Genomic DNA, 23,547 nt, shown 5'->3' with positions numbered 1-23,547 from the left:
GAGAGTGGCGTGGTGGAGTGGACACTTGCGGTCGCCTACTTAGTACTTTCTCTTTCCCAGTACTTCCTGTTTGGGCCCCGCCGCCGGTGGACATAAAAATCTAACCAGCAACCGTCCCACTTTCGACCATTGCCAATCCGGCCGGGTGCGGAACGTCCCTGATTTTCTTCGTCTCGTGTCTTTCCCCATCTTCACCTGGTCTCCGTTCAAAAAACCCCCCTAAACATTCGATTCTACACACTTCTCCTATACCCTCGTCCTTCAACCTTTCCCCCCGCCCCCTCCCCCTCCCCTCTTCCCCCTCCCCTCCCCAGGGCACCGCAATTGCTCTTCCAGCATGGCTTCCAACAAAGCTCCGGATGCCATTGCACCGGTAGAGCATCCGCCCTCTCTCTCCGACGGTTCGACGGGCTCCGCCGCCAGGATCGTCCATAATGCCAAAGCGGCCACCGATAAGGAGCGGAAGATGACCCTGTGGCAGGGCATCAAGCTCTACCCGAAGGCCGTCGCATGGAGTGTTCTTATCTCTACCTGTATTGTCATGGAGGGCTACGATATCAGTCTGGTCAACAATTTCTATGCCTTTCCTCAGTTCAATCGAAAATACGGTGAGATGACGGCGGACGGCTCCTATCAGGTTCCAGCCAGGGTAAGTACAATCTTCTCCATCAATTGACGGATATGGCACCCGGAGAACCCATGCTAATACAGACTCCTCTGTTTAGTGGCAATCTGGTCTGAGCAACGGTGCATATGTCGGAGAAATCATCGGTCTCTTGATCAACGGCTGGGCGTCCGAACGATTCGGATATCGATACACGATCATGGCTTGTCTCGTTCTCATTACCGCCTGGACTGCCATCTTCTTCACTGCGCCCAATGTCCAGGCCTTGCTCGCTGCGGAAATCCTGGCTGGTATTCCCTGGGGAGTTTTCCAAACACTTACCATTACATACGCTTCCGAGGTCTGCCCGGTTGCGTTGCGAGGATATTTGACGACTTATGTTAATTTCTGCTGGGGCGTGGGACAATTGATTGGTATTGGAGTGATCAAAGCCATGATTAACCGGGAGGATGAATGGGCATACCGGATCCCCTATGGTCTCCAATGGATGTGGCCCTTGCCGTTGTTCATTGGCATCTCTCTCGCCCCGGAGTCGCCTTGGTGGCTCGTTCGCAGAGGCAAGATTCAACAAGCCAAGAATGCTCTCCTGCGCCTGACCAGTCTGAACCGAGAAACTGAATTTGATGCTGACGAGACCATCTCCTTGATGGTTCATACTACGGCATTGGAAGAAAAAATCACCAAGGGCGCCAGTTATCTCGATTGCTTCAAGGGCACCGACCTCCGCCGGACCGAAATTGTCTGCATGGTCTGGGCAATTCAGAACCTCAGTGGCAACTCTTTCTCCAACTATTCGACATATTTCTTGGAGCAGGCCGGACTGAGTACTTCCGACTCCTACGCTTTTGCGATGGGCCAATACGGGATCAACATGGTGGGCGTGTTTGGCGCCTGGTTCCTCATGTCCGTGGGCTTAGGACGCCGCGCCCTATACTTGTACGGTCTCTGCGGACTCTGTACCATGCTTCTCGTTATGGGCTTCCTTGGACTTATCCCCGAATCGCATAAGACGCAGGGGGCATTGGCGACGGGCAGCATGATGATCATCTGGGCTCTTTTCTACCAGCTGACTGTCGGAACCGTGGCGTACTCTCTTGTTGCTGAGCTTTCCACCCGTCGTCTGCAGATCAAGACCGTTGTGCTCGGCCGCACGCTCTACAATATCGTTGCAATCATCTGCGGTGTCCTGACCCCATACATGCTGAATCCCAGTGCCTGGAACTGGAGTAACTATGCTGGCTTCTTCTGGGGCGGCATCTGCTTCCTTTGCATTATTTATGCCTTCTTCCGGGTGCCGGAGCCCAGCGGTCGCTCTTTTGCCGAACTCGATGTCCTGTTCGAGCGGGGAGTCAGCGCACGCAAATTCCACCTCACGCCGGTGGATGTTTTCGACGAAACAGTGGATCGGGGTGTGGTCGAGCACTACCAGACGGAAAAGACTGTGGCTGCTGATGTGGCCCAGGCAGAGAAGGGGGCGAGTTCATGAAGAGCGTCTTCCTAACATTTCCTTGTAATACTATAATAATCTTAAATGTACATAGTTACATGTTCGATCATGAATACGACACGATTAATGATTCAATTGGGGTGTTTGTTACTATTACTCATGTGCCGACAGGACCCATGTCACTGCAGACATTGCTACCTCCCTCCAACTTCGAAGCAGCGATCACTCTACAAACCTGTGTTTACTCATTCGACCATTCCGGTTTCTTCTTCTCAGCAAAAGCCTTCATACCTGCAGAGCCATCCCCGTCAGCCAAAAGCCCCGATTTACCCACCCCGCAGACAAAGGTGAAAAAGAGGGAGGAGGAAACTCACCAATCTTCTGATCCTGACTTCCAAACAACCCATGAAACAACCTCCTCTCATACTCGACACCTTCCCTCAACGACAGCTCCTGACTCTTATTGACGACCTCCTTACCCGCCACGACAGCCACGCGCGAGTGCCCGGCGATCGTCTCAGCGGTCTTAACGGCCTCAGCCAGCAGTTCTTCCAACCCGCCGTCAACGACCTTGGCAGCAACACCCCACTGGCCAGCCTCGCGGCCGCTGAAGTTCTGCCCCGTGAGGATCAGCTCCATGGCCTTGCTCTTTCCGACAGCGCGCGTGAGGCGCTGCGACCCGCCCGCGCCCGGCACCACCCCGAGCCGGATCTCGGGCTGTCCGAAGGTCGCCGTCGCCGTGCAGTAGATGATGTCGCACATCAGCGCCAGCTCGCATCCGCCCCCCAGCGCGTAGCCCGCCACCGCTGCGATCACGGGCTTGCGGATGCTGGTCGCTAGGTGAGACCAGGGCGCGATGAAGTTGTTTGTGTATGCCGCTGAGAAGGTTAGGGGCGCCATTTCTTTGATGTCGGCGCCGGCTGGAGGGATTCATCTATTAGTTAGTTTGTTTGTTTGACTGGGTTTCATGGGAGTTTAGGGGCTTGTAAGGGGGATAAGGCTCGGTTGCTGGGGCAAGGCTGCTGCTGCTTACCTGCAAAGGCCTTCTCACTGCCTGTGATAATGATCGCGCCAATGTCCTTGTCTTCGTCGTATTTGGTCAACGCATCGTTGAGTTCGCGGAAGAGCGGGCTGGAGAGCGCGTTCAGGGCTTTTGGGCGGTTGAGCGTGACTTTAATGCCATGACTGTTAGTGGGTGTTTCAAAAGGATCGCTGAGAGGGAGCGTTTACTTTGTCCCACGCCCGGCTTGGGTGTCGAGGTGAGGATGTGCTCGTATGCCGAGGTTGCGGAGCTGTATGCTCGCAGGTGGGCGGACAGCGGCCGGGCGGTCCGCGAGGCGACGAGGCGCGAGCAGTGACGGGCGAACATTGTGAGTCTGATCTATTTTGAAGAAAAGGAGGAAACTATGGCCGAGTCAATGGGAGCTGAGCAGGTTTATCAGTGTTTCAGTAGTTGTTGCAATGACGATAGTATCCCCGCAGACCGACCAACCAGCTCGGCCGCGGCCCGCCAATAGCCGACCGGTTCAAGGGACAACGGTCACATTCATGTTTGGATTGTTTGAGTGGTAGTTAGCACGTGAGTGCTGAGTCAGCAAGGAGGCGCAGCACCTGCCGCGATCGGTGGCTTGGGGCCGAAAGCGGCTTAGCTGGGGAAACACCAGCCAGCACCTGTGGACACTTTTCTGATTATCTTCTGCCGCCTATCTGCTTGCCGTCGTTCTGCTGCTGTTACTGCTGCTGCTTCCGTCGTCTCCATCGCATGCGCTGACTGGAAGAAAGTTCTCGCTCCCAGCAGTCTTCTCTCCCTCTCTGCTCGCTCGCCTCCTTCCATCCTTCCCCCTTTCTCTCTGCATCGAATTTCGGAAGGACCTTATATCCTTCCTTCAGAGCGCTTTCGCCATGGACGTCCCCGAACCGGAGCAGACCCCATTCACAGCCGTCACGGCGCAGACTTCCAAGCTCGCACGGGTGAGTCCTATCCTGATTTATGGAGAAAAATAGTCAATTCAGCTTGGTGCTGGCCGCCGAGTTGCAAGACTCCCGCACCCCGGAGCGCAATCCCGGCGGAGTAGAGCGAGAGCAATCTCCATACAAACAAACCCAGCAGCTGACACCCCAACCTCCTCGCAATAGCAATATCAAACCTATCTCGATGCTTCGACACCATTCACGGCCTACCGCTGGACTGGCACCGTCGTGTTGCTTCTCGTCTTCTTCCTGAGAATCGTCTTCGCTCAGGGATGGTATATTGGTACGCCACCTCCGAAAACCCTCATCAAGACCCAAACAGCACACAGACACAGAAAGCTAACGCTTCGCCAATAAACAGTCGCCTACACCCTCGGAATCTACCTCCTCAACCTCTTCCTCCTCTTCCTGCAACCGAAGTTCGACCCCTCCCTGACCCAGGACGAAGGCCTGGAGGACGGTGACGCCGGCGCCCCCAGCCTCCCCACCAAGCAGGACGACGAGTTCCGGCCCTTCATCCGTCGGCTTCCCGAGTTCAAGTTCTGGCATGCCGCGACCCGCGCCATCGCCATCGGCTTTGTGTGCTCGTGGTTCTCCGTCTTCGACATCCCGGTCTTCTGGCCTGTTCTGGTCGTGTACTGGATTATGCTGTTCATCCTAACGAGTATGTACTTTCCTCTGCATTCACCTCCTCCGTCTCTTCCCAATGACTTGTGCAATACACACAAACCGAGCTCAAGAACTCAAACTAACAAACCAACGCAGTGCGCCGCCAAATCCAACACATGATCAAGTACCGCTACGTGCCTTTCTCCTTCGGAAAGACCAGATACGGCCGTTCATGATTCGACCCTGTTTCAACGTCTCCCCCCAAAGCCCCATAACAAGGGGCAACAGTCAGTCCCGGTCATCCCAAGCCAAATGCTCACTTTAGCGGGTGTTATTCTGTGCTCCAATGCCTGGTGTCTGTGTATGATATGATTCGGTGAATTTCATCATCATCATCGTCATCATCATCATCACTGTTTCATGCCTTTCAACATTCTGTTTTATCTTCTTGTCATCGTTATTACCAACCTCACTGTGTTTTGCCGTGTTCTTACGGTAAACACAATTTCGACGACCACCACCCCATTCCGCAAAGACACCTAACTCGCTTTATCATGTCATTATGCTTGTTGTTTTTCCCTCTCACACCCTTCCTTTGATTCTTTCCCACCTCCTGCTTTTTCCGGCCTGTTACGTGTATCCTGGATCTTTTACCGGTAGACCCATCCTGCGTGATGAGTATCATTGGCATATCACAGATCCACGAACAGAGGATAGATGGGCCGAGGGTCGAAAGAACAGAGTGATACAACCTTCCCCTTACCACCACCCCTAATAACTGAAACTGATTACTCCTGATGATGAATGCGTGGCTTGACGTGACCTGACCTGACTTTTCACGAGCTCGAGAAGAAATGAGGAGAAACGATGGCGGGGGCGTTAGATCTACTATTTCCCTCTCGATTCGATTATTCTTATCTGTACAGAGAAATTATTTTATAAGTCCCTTCTTTTTTCTACTCTTCTGCTATATGATATTTCTATTGCATTTTGCGGTCAACTCTGTTTACGATGTGAGGTATATATAGAGGGGTTTATTTGTTTTTCTTGCTTGCTCTGCTGTGAGGTGGGATGTTGCACCTGGAATAGGTAGATATGATTAGTCTTCAGTACGTGGTGTAGTGCATCGCGGTCACGGATAGGAATACTGATATGGCTTTTAACCTACCTACCTACCTACCATTCTATCTTGATTTGAGAAAATGCTTCTAGTGACATAAACCAGGGAAGTAGCGTAACCGTAACCCGAACAACGAACAAAGTCCATCCCAACCCTCGTCCACAAGCCGAATAAACCCAGTCCTAGCCTCTCATCTTCCAACTCGACACCACGTAAGAAAATTATTCATTCATTCATTCATTCAACGACAAAGCCGACATCGCCCGACTCGGCGCCGGCCGACCGAGATCGACATCTAGATCCCGACTCTTCGTACAGATCCACGTAGACGCGTACATATTCACCCTGTTGATGGATGTTGTTAGCACACGCAGTCTCTCGGTTTCTCACACATATAACGATGATCCCCTTGGAGGAAAGAGCAAGGGGCGAGGTCTTACCGATCAATACACGTCCCCGGGAGCCTAGCACCGACCCGTCGCGCGGTGAATCCACTCGCCTCGAAATGCCGGATATACCAGGGGTCGATGCTGGCGGAGCGGAGGAGGATCCGGCCGCCCTTTTTGAGTGCGTGGTTGAGTTTCTGGGCTTGTGTGGTGGCGGCGTCGCTGTTGGGGTCGAACCAGTCCATTGAGTCCATTATCTAGTTGGGTATAGGTTAGAGCTGGGGTTGTGGGGGATGAGGTTTTGGGGCAAGATATATTTAGGGGAGGGAGGGGACTGACTACTGCGATGGTGAGACTCTTAGGTGTGAGGCGTTTGATGACTTCGTTGATTTCGTCGGTGTGGATGCGGAGGCCGTCGAAGGCGCCTGGGGAGGAGAGCTTGACGTGCGATTTGGGGGAGAGGTAGGCTGGGTGGCATCTTTTTTTTTTTTTTTTTTGGTTGTTAGGATTGGTCTGGATGAGTTGGAAGGGGAGGGGGGGCATACCTGCGCGAGAATTGGCCCTGCAGACAGAGGAAGTAGAAGTAGTTGTCGTTGCTGATGAGGGTGTCGTTGATGACGGGGTCCAGCGTGTCGACGACGTATTCCCAGATCGACTGGCCACTGACGTCGTTGGCCTGCTTCATCTCCTTGTTCAGCCCGTTGCGCTTGTAGAAGTCGTCGATGATCATGTTGCGCTGGTTGCGCGGCACGCCCGCCGCCTTCCAGGCGAACCATTCCGTGCTGACCACCGCCCAGTGCAGCGGCTTGCTCATGAGCACCGCGCGGATCGCCGGCCAGACCTTGCGCTGCTCCGCGAGCGTCTGGGCTTCGCAGAGCGCTTGGACCTTGGATTGTAGGCCGAAGACCTTGAACAGGTACCGGACCATCTTGATCGCGTGGCGGGAGCCGCCGGTCTCGTACAGGCCTTTGCCGGAGGATGAGGTGAAGACGTGGGTGTGCTCGAGCCAGTATTGGAAGGCTTGGCTCGAGAGGTGAGGGCTCAGTTTGGTGAGCAGGAGTCGGCGGAACTCGGGGTGTTTGCCTTCGCCGAAGATCTTCCATACGTCGCGGTGGCCCAGGGCAATGAAGCTGGCTACCTTGAGCTCGAGGAGGTGGTTCTGGTTGGGATTCAGGTCTACCGCATGGACCCGACGGGGGCTCTTCTGGAGGTAGTCCAGGATGTTGTCACCGGCACTGGTGATGGCTAGGATGACGTCGTCACGCTGGATGTTGAGCAGTTTGTGGTCGACACGCGGGTCTTCCCAGTTGAAGGCGTAGATGTACTCGTTGCCGAACTGGGTGTGCTTGGGCAGGAGGTCGTTGTAGAAGATGCGGTAGTGGTGGTTTTGGTAGAAGGATGAGGGCAGGGGCAGGTTGGAGCCGAGATTGATCACAGCAGATTCGTACGCTTTGGACTTAATTTCTTGCGTGCTGCTCACGACGGCCGCATCCATCTCACTCCGGTGCTCAGCCGGCGAGAGGTAGGGAGACTCTGTGAACGAAGCGTTGAGCTTTTCGATAGCATCGCGACCAGAGTGTGTGGTAGAGTCCTTCTGGCAACCCACGAAGATGTAGTATGGGATGCCACCCAGAAGGTAATTTCTCTCACTGGCCGAGATCACGGTCCCGAAGCGGTATTCAAGGTAGTCTCGACGAGCAGCCTCGAGACTGACACGGTCAGCGTCGAACCAGGCACGCCAGAAGGCTCTTCCAAGCCAATTGACATGACGATTGAAGGCGCCGCCGATGTAGTTCCGGGAGGAGACGTCCACAATACTCTGCACTGTATGGCAAGTCAGCACGATGCTTTCGTTAGGGTTCATGCACTGCATACCATAAAAATCACAAACTCCCACAACACCAGAGGTCTTGATGAGCGCAGGCAGCGAGTCGATGACGCTGTAGTAGTCTGCACCGAGTGAGTACGTCTTGTATCAACCTGAACGAACCACTCACCTGGAATCATGGATAGACTGTAGCTCATAGTGGCCAGATCGGCGCCTGTAGTGGCCGGGGCGGTCTTGCATTTCGGATCTACCTTGTCCTCCTCGGGCAACCGGAAGGCCCGCGCATCCTGACAGACGACGCTGACATTCTTCCAGCCCAGCCTCTCGAATCGCTGACGGGCAACCTCACAGAGGGAGGGAGAAAGATCGACCAGGTAGACGTGGGCGAAGAAGTCCGGCACGGAGAGGAAAGCAGACATCGCTTCGATGTTGTAACTAACGGCGCAGTTAGGGTCTGTATCCGGCGGGCCTCACGTTCCCGAGGAATGCTCACCCTGTCCCTCCACCGATCTAAGCAATTAGCAAAAGCCCCAGGTCTCGATTTTGAAAAGGGGACTCACATCCACCCAGATTGCTTTCCCAGCTTTCAGCTCCTGGCTGTCCACCTTGTGTTTCAGCTGCGCAGCGACCAAGCCCAGCATGTCCTCGCGGCCACGGAGGAGACGCTTGCGAGTGGCATCGTACACACTAGCCTTGGGCGGCCTGTCAGTCTGGGACCCGCGTTGTAGGATGATACGCTAGCATACTTGGGTCTTGTAGAAGCTCTCCAAAGCATCCTGCTGACCATTCCCGCTCTTCTCATGGGGTTTGAGAAAGCTTGCGTAGATGAATTTCAAGTATGTGAAGACGCCGCTGTCGTAGTCGATCTTGTGGGTTTGCCGTGATGCAAGCAGAGTCAATGCGACGAATGCGCAGACAGCAAATGCAGCACAGGCGATATAGACATGAAGCCAGTCCATGCGTCCTAGAAAGGAGCCGAGAGGACTGCCACTGGCGAGGAAACTCATGACGCACCGAGAGCAATGGAAGAACAGAGACAATGCCTTCCGGAAGTGAATGAAAGCAGAGAATAGAGACAGATGCTCAATTGCGCCAAATAGACCGAGAGAAAGGGACCCTTCTTGAATCAACGGCTCTGCAGCAGTTGGAGGCGCATCCTTTTGGCAATCACTTGCCCCACTACCGAGCATGACCCCGCCATCTCCCACAGAGTTAATTTGACATCAAAGAATGGGAACGGATCACAATCAGGAGCTAGGACCCTATCAAGGAGACACATGGATCCAGTTGAGGGGAGAAGAGCGAGGCTGTGGATCGGAGATGTGAAGTTGCCTGAAGTTCCATCGGGATTGCAGTGATCGCTGGTCTGCACTGTATACTTCGGGTAGGCCAATCACCGACTGCGCTGCCCGCACGCTCTTCAGTGCCTGCAAATCCCCACGGCCAATTATTCCCGCACGTCTGCCACGTTTCATTTCATTTGCCAACGAGGCAGTGACTTGGAGACATGGAATCTCCGAGGTAGGTCCTGCAGTGCAGTTACTTCCAAGTTGGTACTCAGTCCAGGCGGGACATCTCTAACTACCTTAGGAACCTCTAACCACGAAGGCCACAAGCTCAATTGCAAGGGGCCAACACATTGATTTACCTAGTACAGACGCCAGTGATCTAATTCGGACTTACAAGATACATTAGCCATTGGACACTCCTTCCACTGGAATCACCATGCCATGAGCCCTTACAAAGACCAGGGCTAAGGTCAAAAATGCACCAAGGAAACCTAACGAAGATCTCCGCCATCAGATTAGTATCCCTCAATGGATTCTACTAAACATCCAACGAATTATCTTCACTGCGCTTTTCTTTATGCAACAAGCTGGTGTACTGGAACTTACCATATTTCATCAATGCGTTCGCCTGAAGTCTTCACCCGGGAACGCAAGCGTCGGTCTCTTGTTGACTCTCTCGGAGCATGAAACACCTCACCACTGAACTCAGACACAATGGCTTTCTTCTTTTCTTTATCAATGAGCCGCACTGTAGTTCGGCACTATATAAGACGCAGTCATAGACACCGACCTGAAGAGTAGATAGCATCCGGAATTCGAATCCAGCTATTACACCACACACACCAGCCCTGTAAGATCTCTCCTCTCCCATCAACTACATTCACCGTGGCTGAGCGAATGGCATCACCAGTTACAGTTGCACTTCCAGCACCCGCAACACTCAGCAGCTTGCCAGCCGAGGCGCAACTGCGAATCTCCAAGCTCCTTGACGACACATCACTCATCAGATTGAGCCTAGCATGCAGGGAAAGACATGGCCTCCTTTTCCACGGAATCCAAGAACGAGCCAAAAGACACGCGCTCCCTCCCCAAGACATCTACAACAGACGCATGTTCCACTCTCGAGACGGCGAAGTATACTTTCACCGCTTCCCCGGCGCCAACGAGTGGAGGCGAACCATCCGCGAGCCCCTCGCGGAAGCAGTTTGCGCCGGCCGGTACGACGAGGTCAGATTCTACCTAGACGCCGAGGTGAGTGCCAAATCCATAAACCTAGACGCAGTACCCCTGCTCCACCTCTCCATCAGAGCAGGCCAGTACCACTTCGCTGCGCTGCTGCTCCAGTACAATGCGGACCCGAATGTTGTTTGCCCGAGCACGGGGCGCATGGCGTTGGACGACGCGGTGGGCGGACCCGCGAACCCGCCGGTCTGGCTCATCGAAAGGCTCCTAGCGGCCGGGGCGCGGTTCATCCACGACCTCACGTTCGGGATCTGCTGCACGCAGACCTGGGGCAAGGCGTTCTTTCGACGGGCCGTTCGCAACGGCACGGAGATCCTGCCGGACACGAATGACCCGTCTATCCGGCTACAGGCGATGTGCAAGCTTGCGGATATGGAGATAGTGCACTGTCTATTCGATCTAGTGCCGGGGCTGGTGACTCAGCGGCATGATGGGCTTTCTGCGCTGGATATTGCGCTGGTGTATGGACGGGAGGATATCGCGGTTTGTCTCGTTCGTAGAGGCGTGCCGTTGCCGGCTAGCGCGGAGCGCGAATTGAAGATCGCGATGCTGCATGGGCACACAAATCTCGTCCAGGAGCTGTTGAAGCATGCTCAATTGGCGGGGAGATGTCCGAGCTGGAAATGTGCCGCCATTCAACAGTCCGAGGAACGTCGGCGGAATGCATCTGTGCACAGCGTCAGTAGACAGCGCTGGATTAAGATGATCTCATAGACTATTTATGTCGCGGAACATTGGCCCCTGGACCAACAGACTAATGAAGCGCGGTGCTTAGGAACGAATAATACAACACTGAGAGCTTTTCAGAAAACCTATATAGGGCTTGAAAGGTGGGGCAAAGGCCTATCTTGTTCGGCCGGACCTAATAATTTATCCACATGCTTCATAGATGGTATTCAATCGGGCGATAAGATAGAACACAGCTTCCCCGCATATCCACGGATAAATGATCCGTATGGCAGTGAAGTGGCTTGGCTATCACCTTGTAAATAGATTCTTTTCTGGCTGGATAGCCAATTGTGTGTACTTTCAGCAAGCCCAACAGTAAAACTGAGTGAAGTGTCCTTGCGTCCCCGGCGATAATAAGCCACCAGCCACGTTGCTGGACTCTGTAGGGCAACCTAAAAAGCGGAGCCAAATTTGCTCATGGGAAGTAAATCACCGAGCGGGTAATATAATGTGAATCTAGAACAGTGATCGCTCTTCAGGTGGGTTGGTCGCTTTGGGGGAGGGCTTCTTGGAGCCTACTATCGGATCGCGCGGTTGATCCATTAGCTTCGCTTGATAGTCTTGCAGCTGGGGATCTAGCAATCGTCTGCTATGTGAGAGCATTACTACGAAGAGGTGTGCTGCGCTATCATGAATAGCAAATCACCTATTAGACATTGTTCGCGACCTGCGTAAGGGCTCTGCCGACGATTCCAGCAAGTTGCAGAAGCGCCGAACCATAACCATGCAATCTACATGTTATTCATATGCAGAGTGATACACAGAAAGTAGATTCCATGCACATCGCACACGTTCCCAGCAGATTATGCATGAATACGTATCGCAACATGAGAGTACCCAGATCTTGATTGGCATGGAAGCTTAGGTAGGCGATATTCACCACCCCCGTTCTCCCGGCCCGGTCAAAGATTGCCGGGAAAGCTACTTGAAGGAGTCTTCCTCAGTTCCTGGTTGCTATAGCACAAGCTGCCCAAAGACAGCTGCGATAAGACCAGGACTCTCCGACGACTCAGTATAGAAGGTCGCAGGGGTTCCTTCAGAAAGTCGGGCATGGGGTGGATTCCTTGCGGCCGAACAAGTGTGAAGGAAGTGGGTTGGCGCGTAGTCCCCTTCATCGTTCAACCTGACTCTAGCCAATTTTTGTTGGATTCCCGCAGGATCAAGGGGAGCATGGAAACGGTTGTTGGCACGGAATGGGAACTCCATAGAGGATAAAGCCTACAGCGTACATCAGAGTCCCTTATCTTCCCGGCGAAATCAAGGGGGAGGAGGATCCCGTAGAGTATGGGGTGTACAGCGTATATCAGAGTACCTTATTTTAGGCGTCTGAAGGATCCACCGGGGAAGCCGCCGGGCAATCCAGATCGACCTCACGTGCCCCGTTCCCGTCTCCACTTCACCGCCTCTCAACACTTTATGGCCAGATCAATCAGGCAAGGAGCGTGGCATTTGTTTAGCCTGTGTTCACTGTTGACTAGACTATTGGTGACCTTCGCGGTGATCGCTCGCAAGCCTGCCAATCATCGTGGGGCGGAACATCATCAGACTGTCTAGGACTCTAGACACGAATCCTCGGTAAATAGTAGTCTAGGCAAAATGTTGTTGAATCGTCTAGCTGGCTTCTCGAATGTTGTTGGCTGATCCTGCATTGCGTCACGGACCCTCCCCGCCCCCTTCCGAGTCATCACGGAGTACGGAGTGGGAGTCAAACGGAGTATACTACCACACCGACGACCTCTCAAGTTTGGTTCAGAACCTTGTATTACCCTCGTTTGACTTTCATGAGCAAGTTGCCGTTCAGCAGTTGTACCGGACCCCATTTGCAATCCATACCCAGAAGAGCACCGGAGTCAAATTGTCTTATGCTTCTGCCAAGTCGGACGCTTTGGTTGAAGCTGGTCGTGATAGGATGATACGAAGAAAAGTGGTTTCAGGACTCCTGATGATCAGAAAATCATCGGGAGGGGTAATCGTAAAAAGGTCCATGACACCATGATACGACAATGGACAGCTTCAGAAGAGGAAGGATCGACTGGAGTATCTTTGCGACTCGAGGACGACACTGCTTGGAATGCAGAGCACGTCGACCGGCAGTACCGCTGATGCCGCAGGTGGGGAGGAGATGCGAGAGGGGATCCAATCTATCTGCCTCGAGAAACAAGCACATCCCTGAAAGTAGTCGGCCAATTGCGATACCTGATTGCATGAATAATCAACTGATGTCTGCTGCCGGTGTACCGGAAAGTTAGTGAATTATCCGTCCAGATCGGTTGATTGGCTGCTCCATACATGCCTGTGCAGCGTGTTCTGTGGTGTCGGCAAGTAAATCCAGAAGGTGTGAGAGCGCAAGTATGCAAGCCTGTTGGACGTACATTACATCTGCGGAGGGCGTGGCCCGTTTGGGGTGGTATGTGCTCTGTAATGTAAAGAATAGGCAGAAACGGCTGAGGATAGCATGATTTGGGGAGGAAGGATGGAGTCAATTCAGGTCAATCTGTGCAGCTTACCATGGTTTGACCCCCTCCCATGACCTGTCATTCCCCATTTCTGGGACACTTTCAGATGTCGTTATTACTGCAAGAATTCAAGTAGCGAAACCCCTGATGATGAGCAGCTGGCAAAAGAAGGAGTGAGAGACCCGAAACAGAAGCCATGAGGTAGAGCCTGGAGCATCACCAGCAAGAGTAATGTCCAAGCATTCTGACTTCCTGTTTTGTCTATTGCAAGAGTACAGTATGGAGTGAGTGGTCCCATCTTACAATAATAGTGAGTGACTAAGGTACAGAACTAGCAGACTTGGCTAGACCGCCCGCCCGCCCCCCAGTGTCCCCAAAGTCCCACCGGACGGGTGGGTAAAAGTAAGGCAAGGTGTAGTACTGGAAGCTGGAGCCCTGTGTGTAGGTTGTAGCTCACTCACTCACTCACTCAACTCACTTCCCTTGTCTCTCCCCCCCAAACGGGATCCTGGAAACAACGGCTGGTCTTCGAAGTACAGCCAGCTTCCCCAGGAATTTAAACTTGGCTCTCTCCCTCCCTCTTCTCCTCTTCTTCCTCTCCCTTCCCTCCCTCCTGCTATCTATTTCAATACTTCTACTCTTCTACTCTTCTACCATTTCATCTAGTTCATCCCATCCCTAGTGGTTGTGTATATACTCTGTCTTGTTTACCTCCAAGCTCATCCCACCTATCTTAATCACTTGGCGCTGCCTTATCTAATAACCCTACATTCTTCAACTCAACCATCTCAGTGATTGCCTTATATTACCTGCCAGTACTCGTCTCCCAACAGACCGACACAACAATCCCAATCATCCACAATGGCAGCTACTCGCTCAAGTTCCCTACGTGCTCTTCGTCTGCTCTCCCAGCAGCACTCTACTGTCCCCAGCGTTCGCCGGGGACTGCACATCACTGGCGTCCACTCGGCGCAACCGGCAAATGTCTCAGATCGGGCCTCTTTGTACTCTAGCCGCACCGTGGCTGATCTCAAGACTGAATGTCAGAAGCGATCCTTGAGAAGCAGTGGCACCCAAGCCGAGGTAAGTGCTACACACGCCTCCTCCGCATCCATTCCTTGCGAAAGATACTAACCAAGCTTGGTCTTCATTCTAGCTCGTCGAGCGTCTCCAAAACCATGATTTCCTTCAGTCCCGTGCTTTCAGCATCGCCATGCGCCGCATCAGCGGCAAACCCATCTCAGAGTATGTCCCACCCAACGCTCCTCCCTCGGCTAAATAAAGGATCCTCGGAACTGACATCAAGCGCTCGTCTGAATTAGGGACACCCACAGCCGTCAATTCAACACTTCCCGGTCGATGAAGGCCGTCGGTGACTCAGCCACCGTCGACTTCGCCTACATGCCCTCGTTGGCGGAGCTCGATGGACCGGCTGCTCGCGCCGATCCGCAGTTCCCGATTGTCCCCGACTTCTACTCCCACCACAGCCCGGCTCAGGCAGACTCCCCCATGAAGCCCCAGATCTACACCGTCTCCGGCGGGGCCGCTGACGTCTCCGCGAGTCCGATGACGGAGGTGGTCGACAACCACTCGGTGGATATCGACCCGTTCTCGCTGACGGAGGCGGTTGGGAAGTCCCGCTTCGGCGAGGAGTCGACCAAGCAGCATGAGTCGAAGGAGCCTGGAATGTTCCGCGAGCTGTGGACGGGTGTGATGGATGATATTATGGGCAGACAGCCGGCTGTCGTGAGGAAGTGAGGCACCTGAGTAGCCGGGTGTTCGTGTCCAGTTGTCTTGTTTGTCTCTCTAGCGATGCGTGATGCTTTGTTGTATTGCCTTTCACTTATAGTCCATCGTGGACATTCTCTCTATCTTGGGTAGTCATCGGATCTGATTGATGTGATTATTCCAACCTGTTGCTCGAGTGACAGTCACATCTACGAAAATGGAATGAAATATATATTGTGCATACCACAACACATATCATCGAATCTTCCAACACCTCATTAGTCTAGTAGGATAGAACCATCCTTCATCCGCCGAGCAATCAGCACACGCGACACACAGTTGACATCTGTACTGTAGACTCAACGAAAGACGGTGCGCCATTCTACCCAAAAGTACCCAAGACCGTTATCATGAAGTACGCCGGGGAAGTACCAACCAAGTCCGGCCCAGAGATCAATTCCCACCCACAGCCCCGGATAAAAGCCTAAGGGAAGTTGGTAACGTGGTGCGGCCCTCGGCAATCAGGGATAAACTTTAATCATGACAAGGCCATGAGGTCGATCGACTAGACCGGTACAGATCTCGGTTGAGGGAAATAGTCATTGATGTCGACTCGGCCGGCCACACGGACAGATGGAATGACACCACCGTTGAATTTTCCCGAGATCTTCCGATGGAGTTCCGGTCGTTTTTGCGAGGGCATTGTGTTCTTCCACTTACTTCACGCCCTAGCCTTAGCTCATGGGTTGACACTTGGGGAGGGAGCAGAGTGCTCCGGTCACCTGGGTGGTTTGCGGAGTTAGTGAGTTTTGTTGTTGTGGGTGGTTGAGTATGTTCTTTGGTTTGTGGGTGAGGGGTTAATAGGGAGGATAGGTAGGTAGGTGGTTTGTGCATGGGATTAGTTTATGCAATTTGGTTTTGGATTGCGTGAATGCATGAGGGTCATAGTGAGACAGGGCTGGTTTCTATTGTTGGTTTTGATCTTGTCGGCAGGTGATTTCGATATGTTACCACTGGCTTTTTGAATCACCGAAGTCTTGGGGAGTGTATTGGTGCTCTTCTATGAGTGATACAGCTTGGATAGTCTTATGCTGCATACTGCGAAGGCTTGACTGCAGAAAGCTATTATTTGCTTGCTAGTGAGCTGCCACTTTTCCACTCCGAGGCCAAAGAGCTGTCGGCTTCAGACAAGCCGGCCATGACACGATATAGCTAGGCTCTGGTAGGTGCTCCTGAATTGTTACAGCTCTACCAGCTCGCTTCGATGTTCTTGGCGACGATAGTACACAAAGACTAGGAGTCAACCTGTCTCAGCTATTCTCATGTGAAGAAGGGCCCGGTGTGGTCTCTTCATCTTGATGTGAAATACTGCCCAGAACTGAGGAGGATGACCGCCTTCAGGGTCAGGCAAGCTAGGCCAAATTGAGCACTGATTCTGTATCCACAACTGTGAAGAGCGTCACTGAAGACCTCGATTTCTGAATCGAGCAAGTGGACAGTCAATAGATTGCTTGCCAAGGGAATTGATTCATAGAGTCTTGAAAAGGTCGGGCGCGGTGGCCCAAGCGACCTCGGCTAGATAATGAGACTGCCAGTGTTTATTTCGGGAACAAAACTCCCTTTCCAGTTCCATTTCTCCTTTTTCAGACCTCGCCCATTACTGCAGTGGTCTTCTTCCACCAGGACTCGGAGCTGCTATCGAAACCCCTGGATCAACTGACAGCACATCTGTGTCCCTCCATCTCTTTCCCTCCCAGCAAATCAATTCGCTTGACCAATGTGTGGAGTCCCTGTGTATGTGCGCTGTGTGACTTTTAAACGGTGGAGTCTCGGATCAATCAAAAAATTGCGATCGCAGTTCGTGTGATGTTTCAGATGAGCTGAACGACGAACATCCTCGCGCACAGGCAGGCAGGCAGGTGGTCTTTATTTAGCAGGATTTGCCCGTCAGAACCTTGCGATAATTAGGCTTTGAGCACACCGCAGCCACTGCCAGCATACACCCGGGCCAGCCCGCTACGAGTACGGAGATTTTGGGTAATCTCGAGGAGATGAGATCGAGAGTGTAAGTATCGTAGATGAACCCCAGCACCTCGCGGCCATGCTTCAATCGTCTCGGTGACATGTCAGCAGCACGCACGGCACTCGCATTGTGAGGAATCAATTCCAATGGTTTTAGGAACACCCATATTCAGTAAGGCCTGATGGGATCCACCCGTCGACGCCAAGTGACGCAGCCCAGAGTGACTGGAACGGTCGACTGCAGGCAGAGAGAGTGTGCAGACCCCTCAGTGGCGAGCACTGTCGAAGTCGTCGTCGTCATCAGCAGTAGGAGACGATCGATGAGGGTGGTCGCAAACGAGCCGAAAAGCTCAATTGACTGTGTCTGGCTGATTGATCTCTTGATCAATTGAAGTTGAAAGACAGATGTCTCTTGCGATGAACTGTCTTAGACTGTCTCTCGTATAGAAGAGAAGTCTGCTTTACTGGCTTGGCTGGACTGGCTCAGGGGAAAAAAAGGCTCCAGGCTCTGGGTCTGCTCTGGGTCTGGATTCCTCCCCGCCAGCCAGTGACAGTCCGTCCTTCCCGTGCTGAAAACCTGCCGAGTGGGGATTTCCGTCTGGGCGTGGATATGAGCAATGGAGCATAAGGAAGGTACCTGACTTAGTCGGACTACTCGTACATCTCAAATTCTCAACTCTTCTTCACTTTCTTCTCCATCTTCATCTTTTCCCTGTACATTCTTTCCCTGTCTGCTGCTGTTGCTCTCTCGCTGCTGCATTCAATCCTTTTTAGTGCTTCATCCATTTCTCTCTTTCATCTTCCGCTGCTTTCTGCACTTTAGCCTCTCGCTTGCTTGATTGTTTGTTTTGTGCAAACTGCTAGTCGATCGTTGTCCCCTCTGCCTCGGATTTAGAACCCTGCAGATCTATCAATCCACTCGCTTTCGTCTATCTAGAGGGCCATCGTTCAAAGAGCATCAGCATCTTCATTCTCTCGAACCTGTATTGCAATTATTTACTTCTTTCCCGAGTTCAACCGAAGAGTCCGATCTTTAGTATCAAGTCTTGCAAATGAGTCTCTGGGTCGTTCCTCTTAGTTACTAACCCCTCCTCGCATCATGCATCCAACGGGAAATCTTTTGACCGCTGCTTGTCTGTGGACAGGGGTCTTTGCCTTCATTCCTTATGAACTCAAACTTGATCCTCCGACCACCCAGAACGCCCCAACTCGTCGCTTTCTGCCCTGGGAATCACTAAGCGATGCTTTGATCAACAGCCAAGCTTCTTCCAAGGCTGATGAGCCTGTTACGCTTGATGTAAAGAGAGCCCCCGTTCGTCGGAACAATGACTTCAATATCGTCCTGTCCAAGACGCCTTCCTGGCCCAACACCGCCGCCCTCGACCAGAACGGCAATGACCTCACTTACTTCGCAGTGGTCAAGATCGGCTCGGAGAATCAAGAATTCTATATGATGCTGGACACGGGCGGCACTAACTCCTGGGTGTTCAGCTCGAACTGTGCGACCAAAGCTTGTAGCATGCACGACACTTTTGATGAAACGAGCTCCTCAAGTATCAATGTGACCACAACCGAGTGGAGTGTCGGATACGGATCAGGATCTGCTAGCGGCCTACTTGCCACCGATAATCTGACAATCGCCGATGTTGAAGTGCAGTTTACGTTCGGACTCGCTACCAATGCCTCCAACAACTTTGAGTCATATGCCATGGATGGAATTCTAGGATTTGGTCGCTCCAACGACACCTCTTACAACACTCCCACCTTTATGGACGCCGTGGCTGAGCAGAAGAACTTCGACTCCAACGTCGTTGGCTTCGCGCTTTCACGCACTAAGAGCGGCGAGAAGGATGGCACTGTCACCATCGGGGGGGTGGATAAGGACAAGTTCACCGGTCAGATCTCATATACTGACACGGTTACTGGATCCGGGAACTATTGGCGAATCCCGGTCGATGATGTTTACGTTAATGGAAACGCCTGCGACTTTAGCAACAAATCGGCCATCATCGATACGGGAACATCATACGCCATGCTTCCCTCCAAGGATGCGAAGGCGCTGCACGCGTTCATTCCAGACTCCACTGCTTCTGGCGACTATTTCCTCATCCCGTGCAACTCGACGGCCAATGTTCAAGTGGTTTTCTCCGGGGTCAACTATACCATCTCGCCGCAAGACTATATCGGTTCTCAATATAAGTCTAGCTGCATCTCTACGATTGTGAGCTATGATTTGTTCGGAGACGATATCTGGCTTCTGGGCGACGTCTTCTTGAAGAATGTCTATGCCGTGTTCGACTTCGATCAAAAACGAGTCGGCCTGGCCGCCCGTGCCTACTCCGGAAACACCACCTCTTCGAGCTCAAGCAAGGCGAGCAATTCATCCTCGACTGACATCTCTACTGGATCCACTGCCTCTTCCAGCTCTTCCAATTCTACTGGCAACTCTGCTAGTGGAGGAATATCCGTCCATGGTTCCACATACTATCTACCTGCTTTGGTGGTCGTCTTATGCACTTTCCTGCTGTAGACTTCTTCATTGCATTAAAAAACTCACGTTCTGGCACATACTGAAAAAATTTCGATTCTCCATCTACTCTGGTAGATTGCGCTTGCACCCAGACATTTCCGAGGATAACCCATGTGGTAGTCTATTATTAGCCTACAAATACAGTTGTTCTTCAGGACAAACCTTAATCTCGAGCTATTGTTTCATGTTCCTCCAGTCTATACAGTGGCGAGGGTCCGCTTAGCTCCTCGACCTATAGAACTCTGTCGGGTATCAATGTGTACGACTTTGGGTATGACTCTGGTGCAACGGTCAGCGATCCCCCCTGCGCCCAGCCTAGCATGGATGGCAAAACCACCTACCTAAAATGGAATGATCGAAATCCTCGACGCTATTGAATCCTCCCACGGCCATGAGGATATCAAAGTCCGCCAGCAGCGACTTCATCACATGGCGCACGCCCTCCTCGCCCATGGTACTGAGGCCCCAGATCCAGAGGCGGCCCACGAACACGAATCGGGCACCGAGCGCCAACGCCTTGGCGACATCACTGGCGCCTCTCACGCCGGAGTCAAACATGACGTAGATCTGGTCGCCGACGGCATTGACGATATTCTCCAGGGCATCGAGACTGGCGATGGCGCCATCGACCTGGCGACCGGCGTGGTTACTCACGACGATGCCATCGACGCCATACGCGACGCACTTCTTGGCGTCGGCGACCGACTGGATGCCCTTGATGGCGAAGGGGCGACCGCCGGAGATGCGCTTCCACTGCTCGATCAACCAGGGGATCTTCTCCCACGACCAGGCGCGACCATGCCAGACGGAGTCGATCCACTTTGTGGCGGCGGCGACGGGGTCCGCGTCCGGGTCGATGCCAGCCTCGTGGCAGCGGCGCCGGAACACAGGATCCGTCAGCCCCAGGTCGGCGCCGATGCCGCGGTAGAAGGCGTAGTTGGAGTTGGCCACGTCGTCGTGCCGCCATCCCAGCTGCCAGGTGTCGGTCGTCAGGATCAGCGCGTCGAACCCCGCCGTCCACGCCCGCTGCAGCAGCGACAGCGTCAACTCGTCGTCGTGTGGCATGTACAGCTGGTAGAACCGCGGGTTGCCCTCTCCGTTGGCCGCGCCCACTTGCTCGATCGGCGTGCTGCCCGCCGTCGACAGGCAGTACGGCAGCCCCAGCTCGCCTGCTACTTTGGCGACCGCCAGCTCCGCGGACGGGTGGTAAATCTTGTTGATGCCGATGGGCGCGAATCCGATGGGCGCGGACACCCGGTGTCCGAAAATCGTCGTCGTTGTGTCGCGTAGGTTCGTGTCGACCAGTTGGTTGGGGATGATCCGGTGCCGGTAGAAGGCTTGTCGGTTGGCTAGGTGCGTTGTTGATAGGCCTGCGTTCGAGGAGGCGTAGTACCTAGTTTCGCAGGGTTGTCAGTAGCTGCAAGAGGAATGTCGGGTTGGGTTGAAGGCGATTGCGCTGCACGTACCATCCGCCCTGGCTAAGCTTGCGGTTCGCTTCTTCTTCGAGCTTCGTGGGGTCTATGGTCGTTGTTCGTTGAGTTTGATATGCACTCATCCTTGGTGAATCGAGACTGCGAAGATATGCATACCAGTGTTGAAAGGAGGCGTCTGACCCTCGTTCGCCTTCCAGAAGTTCTCGCGCTGGTACAATGCCCATTGCGGAGTGGTGCGATTCTGGATGTTGGGATTGTTCGGGTCACTCATCGTGAAGGGGAGGTGATATGCAATGGATAGATACAATAGAGTGCTGATCTACAGCTTATACTGACATTAAAAGTGACAGGATGCTTGGCAAGTATGGATGGGGGTATTTATGAGTCGCATTGGACTGTACAGCTAGCTAAGTAAGTAAATGGATGCATGGTGATGACTTCACCTTGACGCATTTCTCGGGCGAGAGAGCTTTGGTACCTGGATCGAGGGTTTGGTAGCTTGAGCATAAGATTCCTCCGATGGTACAGTCGATCTGAAAGTCTTCAGAAGTCGACTTATAAGGGGCCGAATTGTTGACCCTAATGGATAAGTATGTTCATTTTCTCTTACGGCGAACGAAGAAAAACCGCCGAGGGGGAAAGATGATGATGATGTCATTGTATGTACCTGAGTGACTGCAGAACTGCCGCACAGCAAGACTCCAATGCAGATAGACCCGGCTAAACTCATAATCCTAATCCCTGAGGACCCCAGATCTATTTTCCAATTCCCACCGCCACGGGTGACTCCGCCAGTTTGGATGCGCTTTTCCCGACTTGCCCCGGCGAAGGGAGCCGAAGCCGGCTGGAATGCCGAACCCCCGAGGCTTATTAGTTTACCCCAGCATCTTGACTACTTAGTACCGACACTCTCCATCCCTTGCTTTTTGCTGCAGGGTCGAGATAAGATTTACAACATTCAATCCCTGTTTCAGTTGGACACACCATGTTCGGTCTCAGTACGCGACGGTCCGCCGTGGGCCGGTCGAAATGCCTCTCCAGCACCACTTCTACTACTTCTGCTACTTCTACTACTACTACACCCCTCCAGCACCGTATAACACAACACCGCCCTGGACAGTCCCTGCTCGCGTATCGCGACTTCCACCCCAGCCGCACAAAGACCGCCTTCCGTCCGACCTGGATGCCCATGCGCGTCAAGACGCCGTGGATCGATGCTCTGAACGAGAGTCGCGAGGCCGCGAAATCGAGCCAGGAGGGGCGTGCTTCTTCCACACCCGACTCCTCGTCGGCGGCGGGACCAGATCTGACGCCCAAGCGGATGGCCGATAGTCACTACAAAGCTGTCAGCCACCCTTATCACCCACCACGGAGTGTATCTGTAGATCTAGCCAGCTCACTAACGAATTATCCAGATCCTACCCCTAGCCCAGGACAAGTGGCTGCTAGACACATACCTCAATGCGTCGGGCCATATCAGGTACTACCCGCGATGATGACCCCCAGAAGCAAGGACGAACACTGACAACGGCCCAAACAACAGACTCGGATCCCTGCTCATGGATCTGGACGCACTAGCCGGCGTCATCGCCTACAGACACACCGGCGACTCCGTGACGACAGTGACCGCGGCCGTGGACCGCATCACCATCGAGCACCCGCTGATGGAGATCTGCGACCTCGAGCTCAGCGGCCAGGTCACCTACGCAACGGGCCGCTCGAGTATGGAGGTGTCGCTGCAGGTGGCTAAGGCGCCGCCGGCGGGCGAGGAAGCGAAGCCGGAGGATGTTCTGATTACCTGCGCGTTCACGATGGTGTCGCTGAGCCCTGTTACCAAGAAGTGAGTTGTTTACTTGTGCCTTTGCCAGTCTGCTACAAACAGACAGCTGATACGTATACGACGTACGCAGACCCGTCCCCGTGGCACCACTCCTAGTCGAAACGCCCGAAGAGCGCCTCCTCTTCAAAAAAGGCGAAGAGAACTACCAAGCCAAGAAGGCATTGCGATCCCGCAGTCTACTCGAGAAGGCGCCGGACGAGCGCGAGAGTCAACTGATCCACGATATGTGGACGAAACAGATGTCGTATATCCGTGAGTTGCTCATTCCTTCCCCAAAGGCCCAACATTTCCT

At 53.3% G+C, this 23,547-nt stretch overlaps 9 protein-coding genes across 9 annotated transcripts; 6 read left to right on the top strand and 3 right to left on the bottom strand.

Moving 5' to 3' along the window:
* The first annotated feature begins 298 nt into the window (after positions 1 to 298).
* On the top strand, positions 299 to 2,174 carry BO97DRAFT_369935 (putative MFS alpha-glucoside transporter). Its single transcript, XM_025692754.1, has 2 exons — positions 299 to 649; positions 726 to 2,174. The coding sequence occupies exons 1-2, from the start codon at positions 338 to 340 to the stop codon at positions 2,109 to 2,111; spliced, it is 1,698 nt and encodes a 565-aa protein (XP_025550738.1). The 5' UTR covers positions 299 to 337; the 3' UTR covers positions 2,112 to 2,174.
* Position 2,175: 1 nt separating this feature from the next.
* echA (enoyl-CoA hydratase echA) lies at positions 2,176 to 3,543 on the bottom strand. Its single transcript, XM_025698389.1, has 4 exons — positions 3,303 to 3,543; positions 3,106 to 3,243; positions 2,447 to 2,992; positions 2,176 to 2,363 (listed from the first exon to the last, which is right to left on the bottom strand). The coding sequence occupies exons 1-4, from the start codon at positions 3,439 to 3,441 to the stop codon at positions 2,314 to 2,316; spliced, it is 873 nt and encodes a 290-aa protein (XP_025550737.1). The 5' UTR covers positions 3,442 to 3,543; the 3' UTR covers positions 2,176 to 2,313.
* Positions 3,544 to 3,974: 431 nt separating this feature from the next.
* On the top strand, positions 3,975 to 4,888 carry BO97DRAFT_434994 (Rer1 family protein; the record flags this gene model as incomplete). Its single annotated transcript, XM_025697706.1, has 4 exons — positions 3,975 to 4,043; positions 4,209 to 4,326; positions 4,405 to 4,707; positions 4,809 to 4,888. 4 exons carry the CDS (start codon positions 3,975 to 3,977, stop codon positions 4,886 to 4,888), a joined length of 570 nt encoding a protein of 189 aa, XP_025550736.1.
* Positions 4,889 to 6,005: 1,117 nt separating this feature from the next.
* On the bottom strand, positions 6,006 to 9,187 carry BO97DRAFT_470783 (class I SAM-dependent methyltransferase; the record flags this gene model as incomplete). Its single annotated transcript, XM_025699982.1, has 9 exons — positions 6,006 to 6,117; positions 6,213 to 6,415; positions 6,498 to 6,636; positions 6,704 to 7,982; positions 8,034 to 8,108; positions 8,156 to 8,440; positions 8,543 to 8,678; positions 8,733 to 8,976; positions 9,180 to 9,187. 9 exons carry the CDS (start codon positions 9,185 to 9,187, stop codon positions 6,006 to 6,008), a joined length of 2,481 nt encoding a protein of 826 aa, XP_025550735.1.
* A 985-nt stretch (positions 9,188 to 10,172) lies between these two features.
* Positions 10,173 to 11,231, top strand: BO97DRAFT_425243 (uncharacterized protein; the record flags this gene model as incomplete). The annotated part of the gene is made up of 1 exon (XM_025697051.1): positions 10,173 to 11,231. One exon carries the CDS (start codon positions 10,173 to 10,175, stop codon positions 11,229 to 11,231), a length of 1,059 nt encoding a protein of 352 aa, XP_025550734.1.
* A 2,916-nt stretch (positions 11,232 to 14,147) lies between these two features.
* On the top strand, positions 14,148 to 15,691 carry BO97DRAFT_405961 (uncharacterized protein). The gene is made up of 3 exons (XM_025695311.1): positions 14,148 to 14,785; positions 14,859 to 14,947; positions 15,025 to 15,691. The coding sequence occupies exons 1-3, from the start codon at positions 14,564 to 14,566 to the stop codon at positions 15,458 to 15,460; spliced, it is 747 nt and encodes a 248-aa protein (XP_025550733.1). The 5' UTR covers positions 14,148 to 14,563; the 3' UTR covers positions 15,461 to 15,691.
* A 2,506-nt stretch (positions 15,692 to 18,197) lies between these two features.
* On the top strand, positions 18,198 to 20,126 carry BO97DRAFT_90066 (pepsin-like aspartic protease). The gene has a single exon (XM_025701125.1). It carries the CDS (start codon positions 18,552 to 18,554, stop codon positions 19,980 to 19,982), a length of 1,431 nt encoding a protein of 476 aa, XP_025550732.1. The 5' UTR covers positions 18,198 to 18,551; the 3' UTR covers positions 19,983 to 20,126.
* Positions 20,127 to 20,172: 46 nt separating this feature from the next.
* Positions 20,173 to 21,985, bottom strand: BO97DRAFT_405959 (L-lactate dehydrogenase). Its single transcript, XM_025695310.1, has 4 exons — positions 21,572 to 21,985; positions 21,449 to 21,500; positions 20,324 to 21,375; positions 20,173 to 20,261 (listed from the first exon to the last, which is right to left on the bottom strand). Exons 1-4 carry the CDS (start codon positions 21,684 to 21,686, stop codon positions 20,215 to 20,217), a joined length of 1,266 nt encoding a protein of 421 aa, XP_025550731.1. The 5' UTR covers positions 21,687 to 21,985; the 3' UTR covers positions 20,173 to 20,214.
* A 415-nt stretch (positions 21,986 to 22,400) lies between these two features.
* Positions 22,401 to 23,507, top strand: BO97DRAFT_414847 (acyl-CoA thioesterase; the record flags this gene model as incomplete). The annotated part of the gene is made up of 4 exons (XM_025696361.1): positions 22,401 to 22,790; positions 22,831 to 22,895; positions 22,959 to 23,255; positions 23,326 to 23,507. Coding segments are annotated over 4 exons (934 nt in total), but the record flags the coding sequence as incomplete, so codon positions are not given.
* Between the last annotated feature and the right edge of the window lie 40 nt (positions 23,508 to 23,547).

Source organism: Aspergillus homomorphus (genome assembly GCF_003184865.1).
Source record: "Aspergillus homomorphus CBS 101889 unplaced genomic scaffold BO97scaffold_21, whole genome shotgun sequence".
Lineage (NCBI taxonomy): Eukaryota > Fungi > Ascomycota > Eurotiomycetes > Eurotiales > Aspergillaceae > Aspergillus > Aspergillus homomorphus.
Note: the sequence above shows the minus strand (reverse complement) of the source record. Positions and strands in the feature narration are given on the sequence as shown.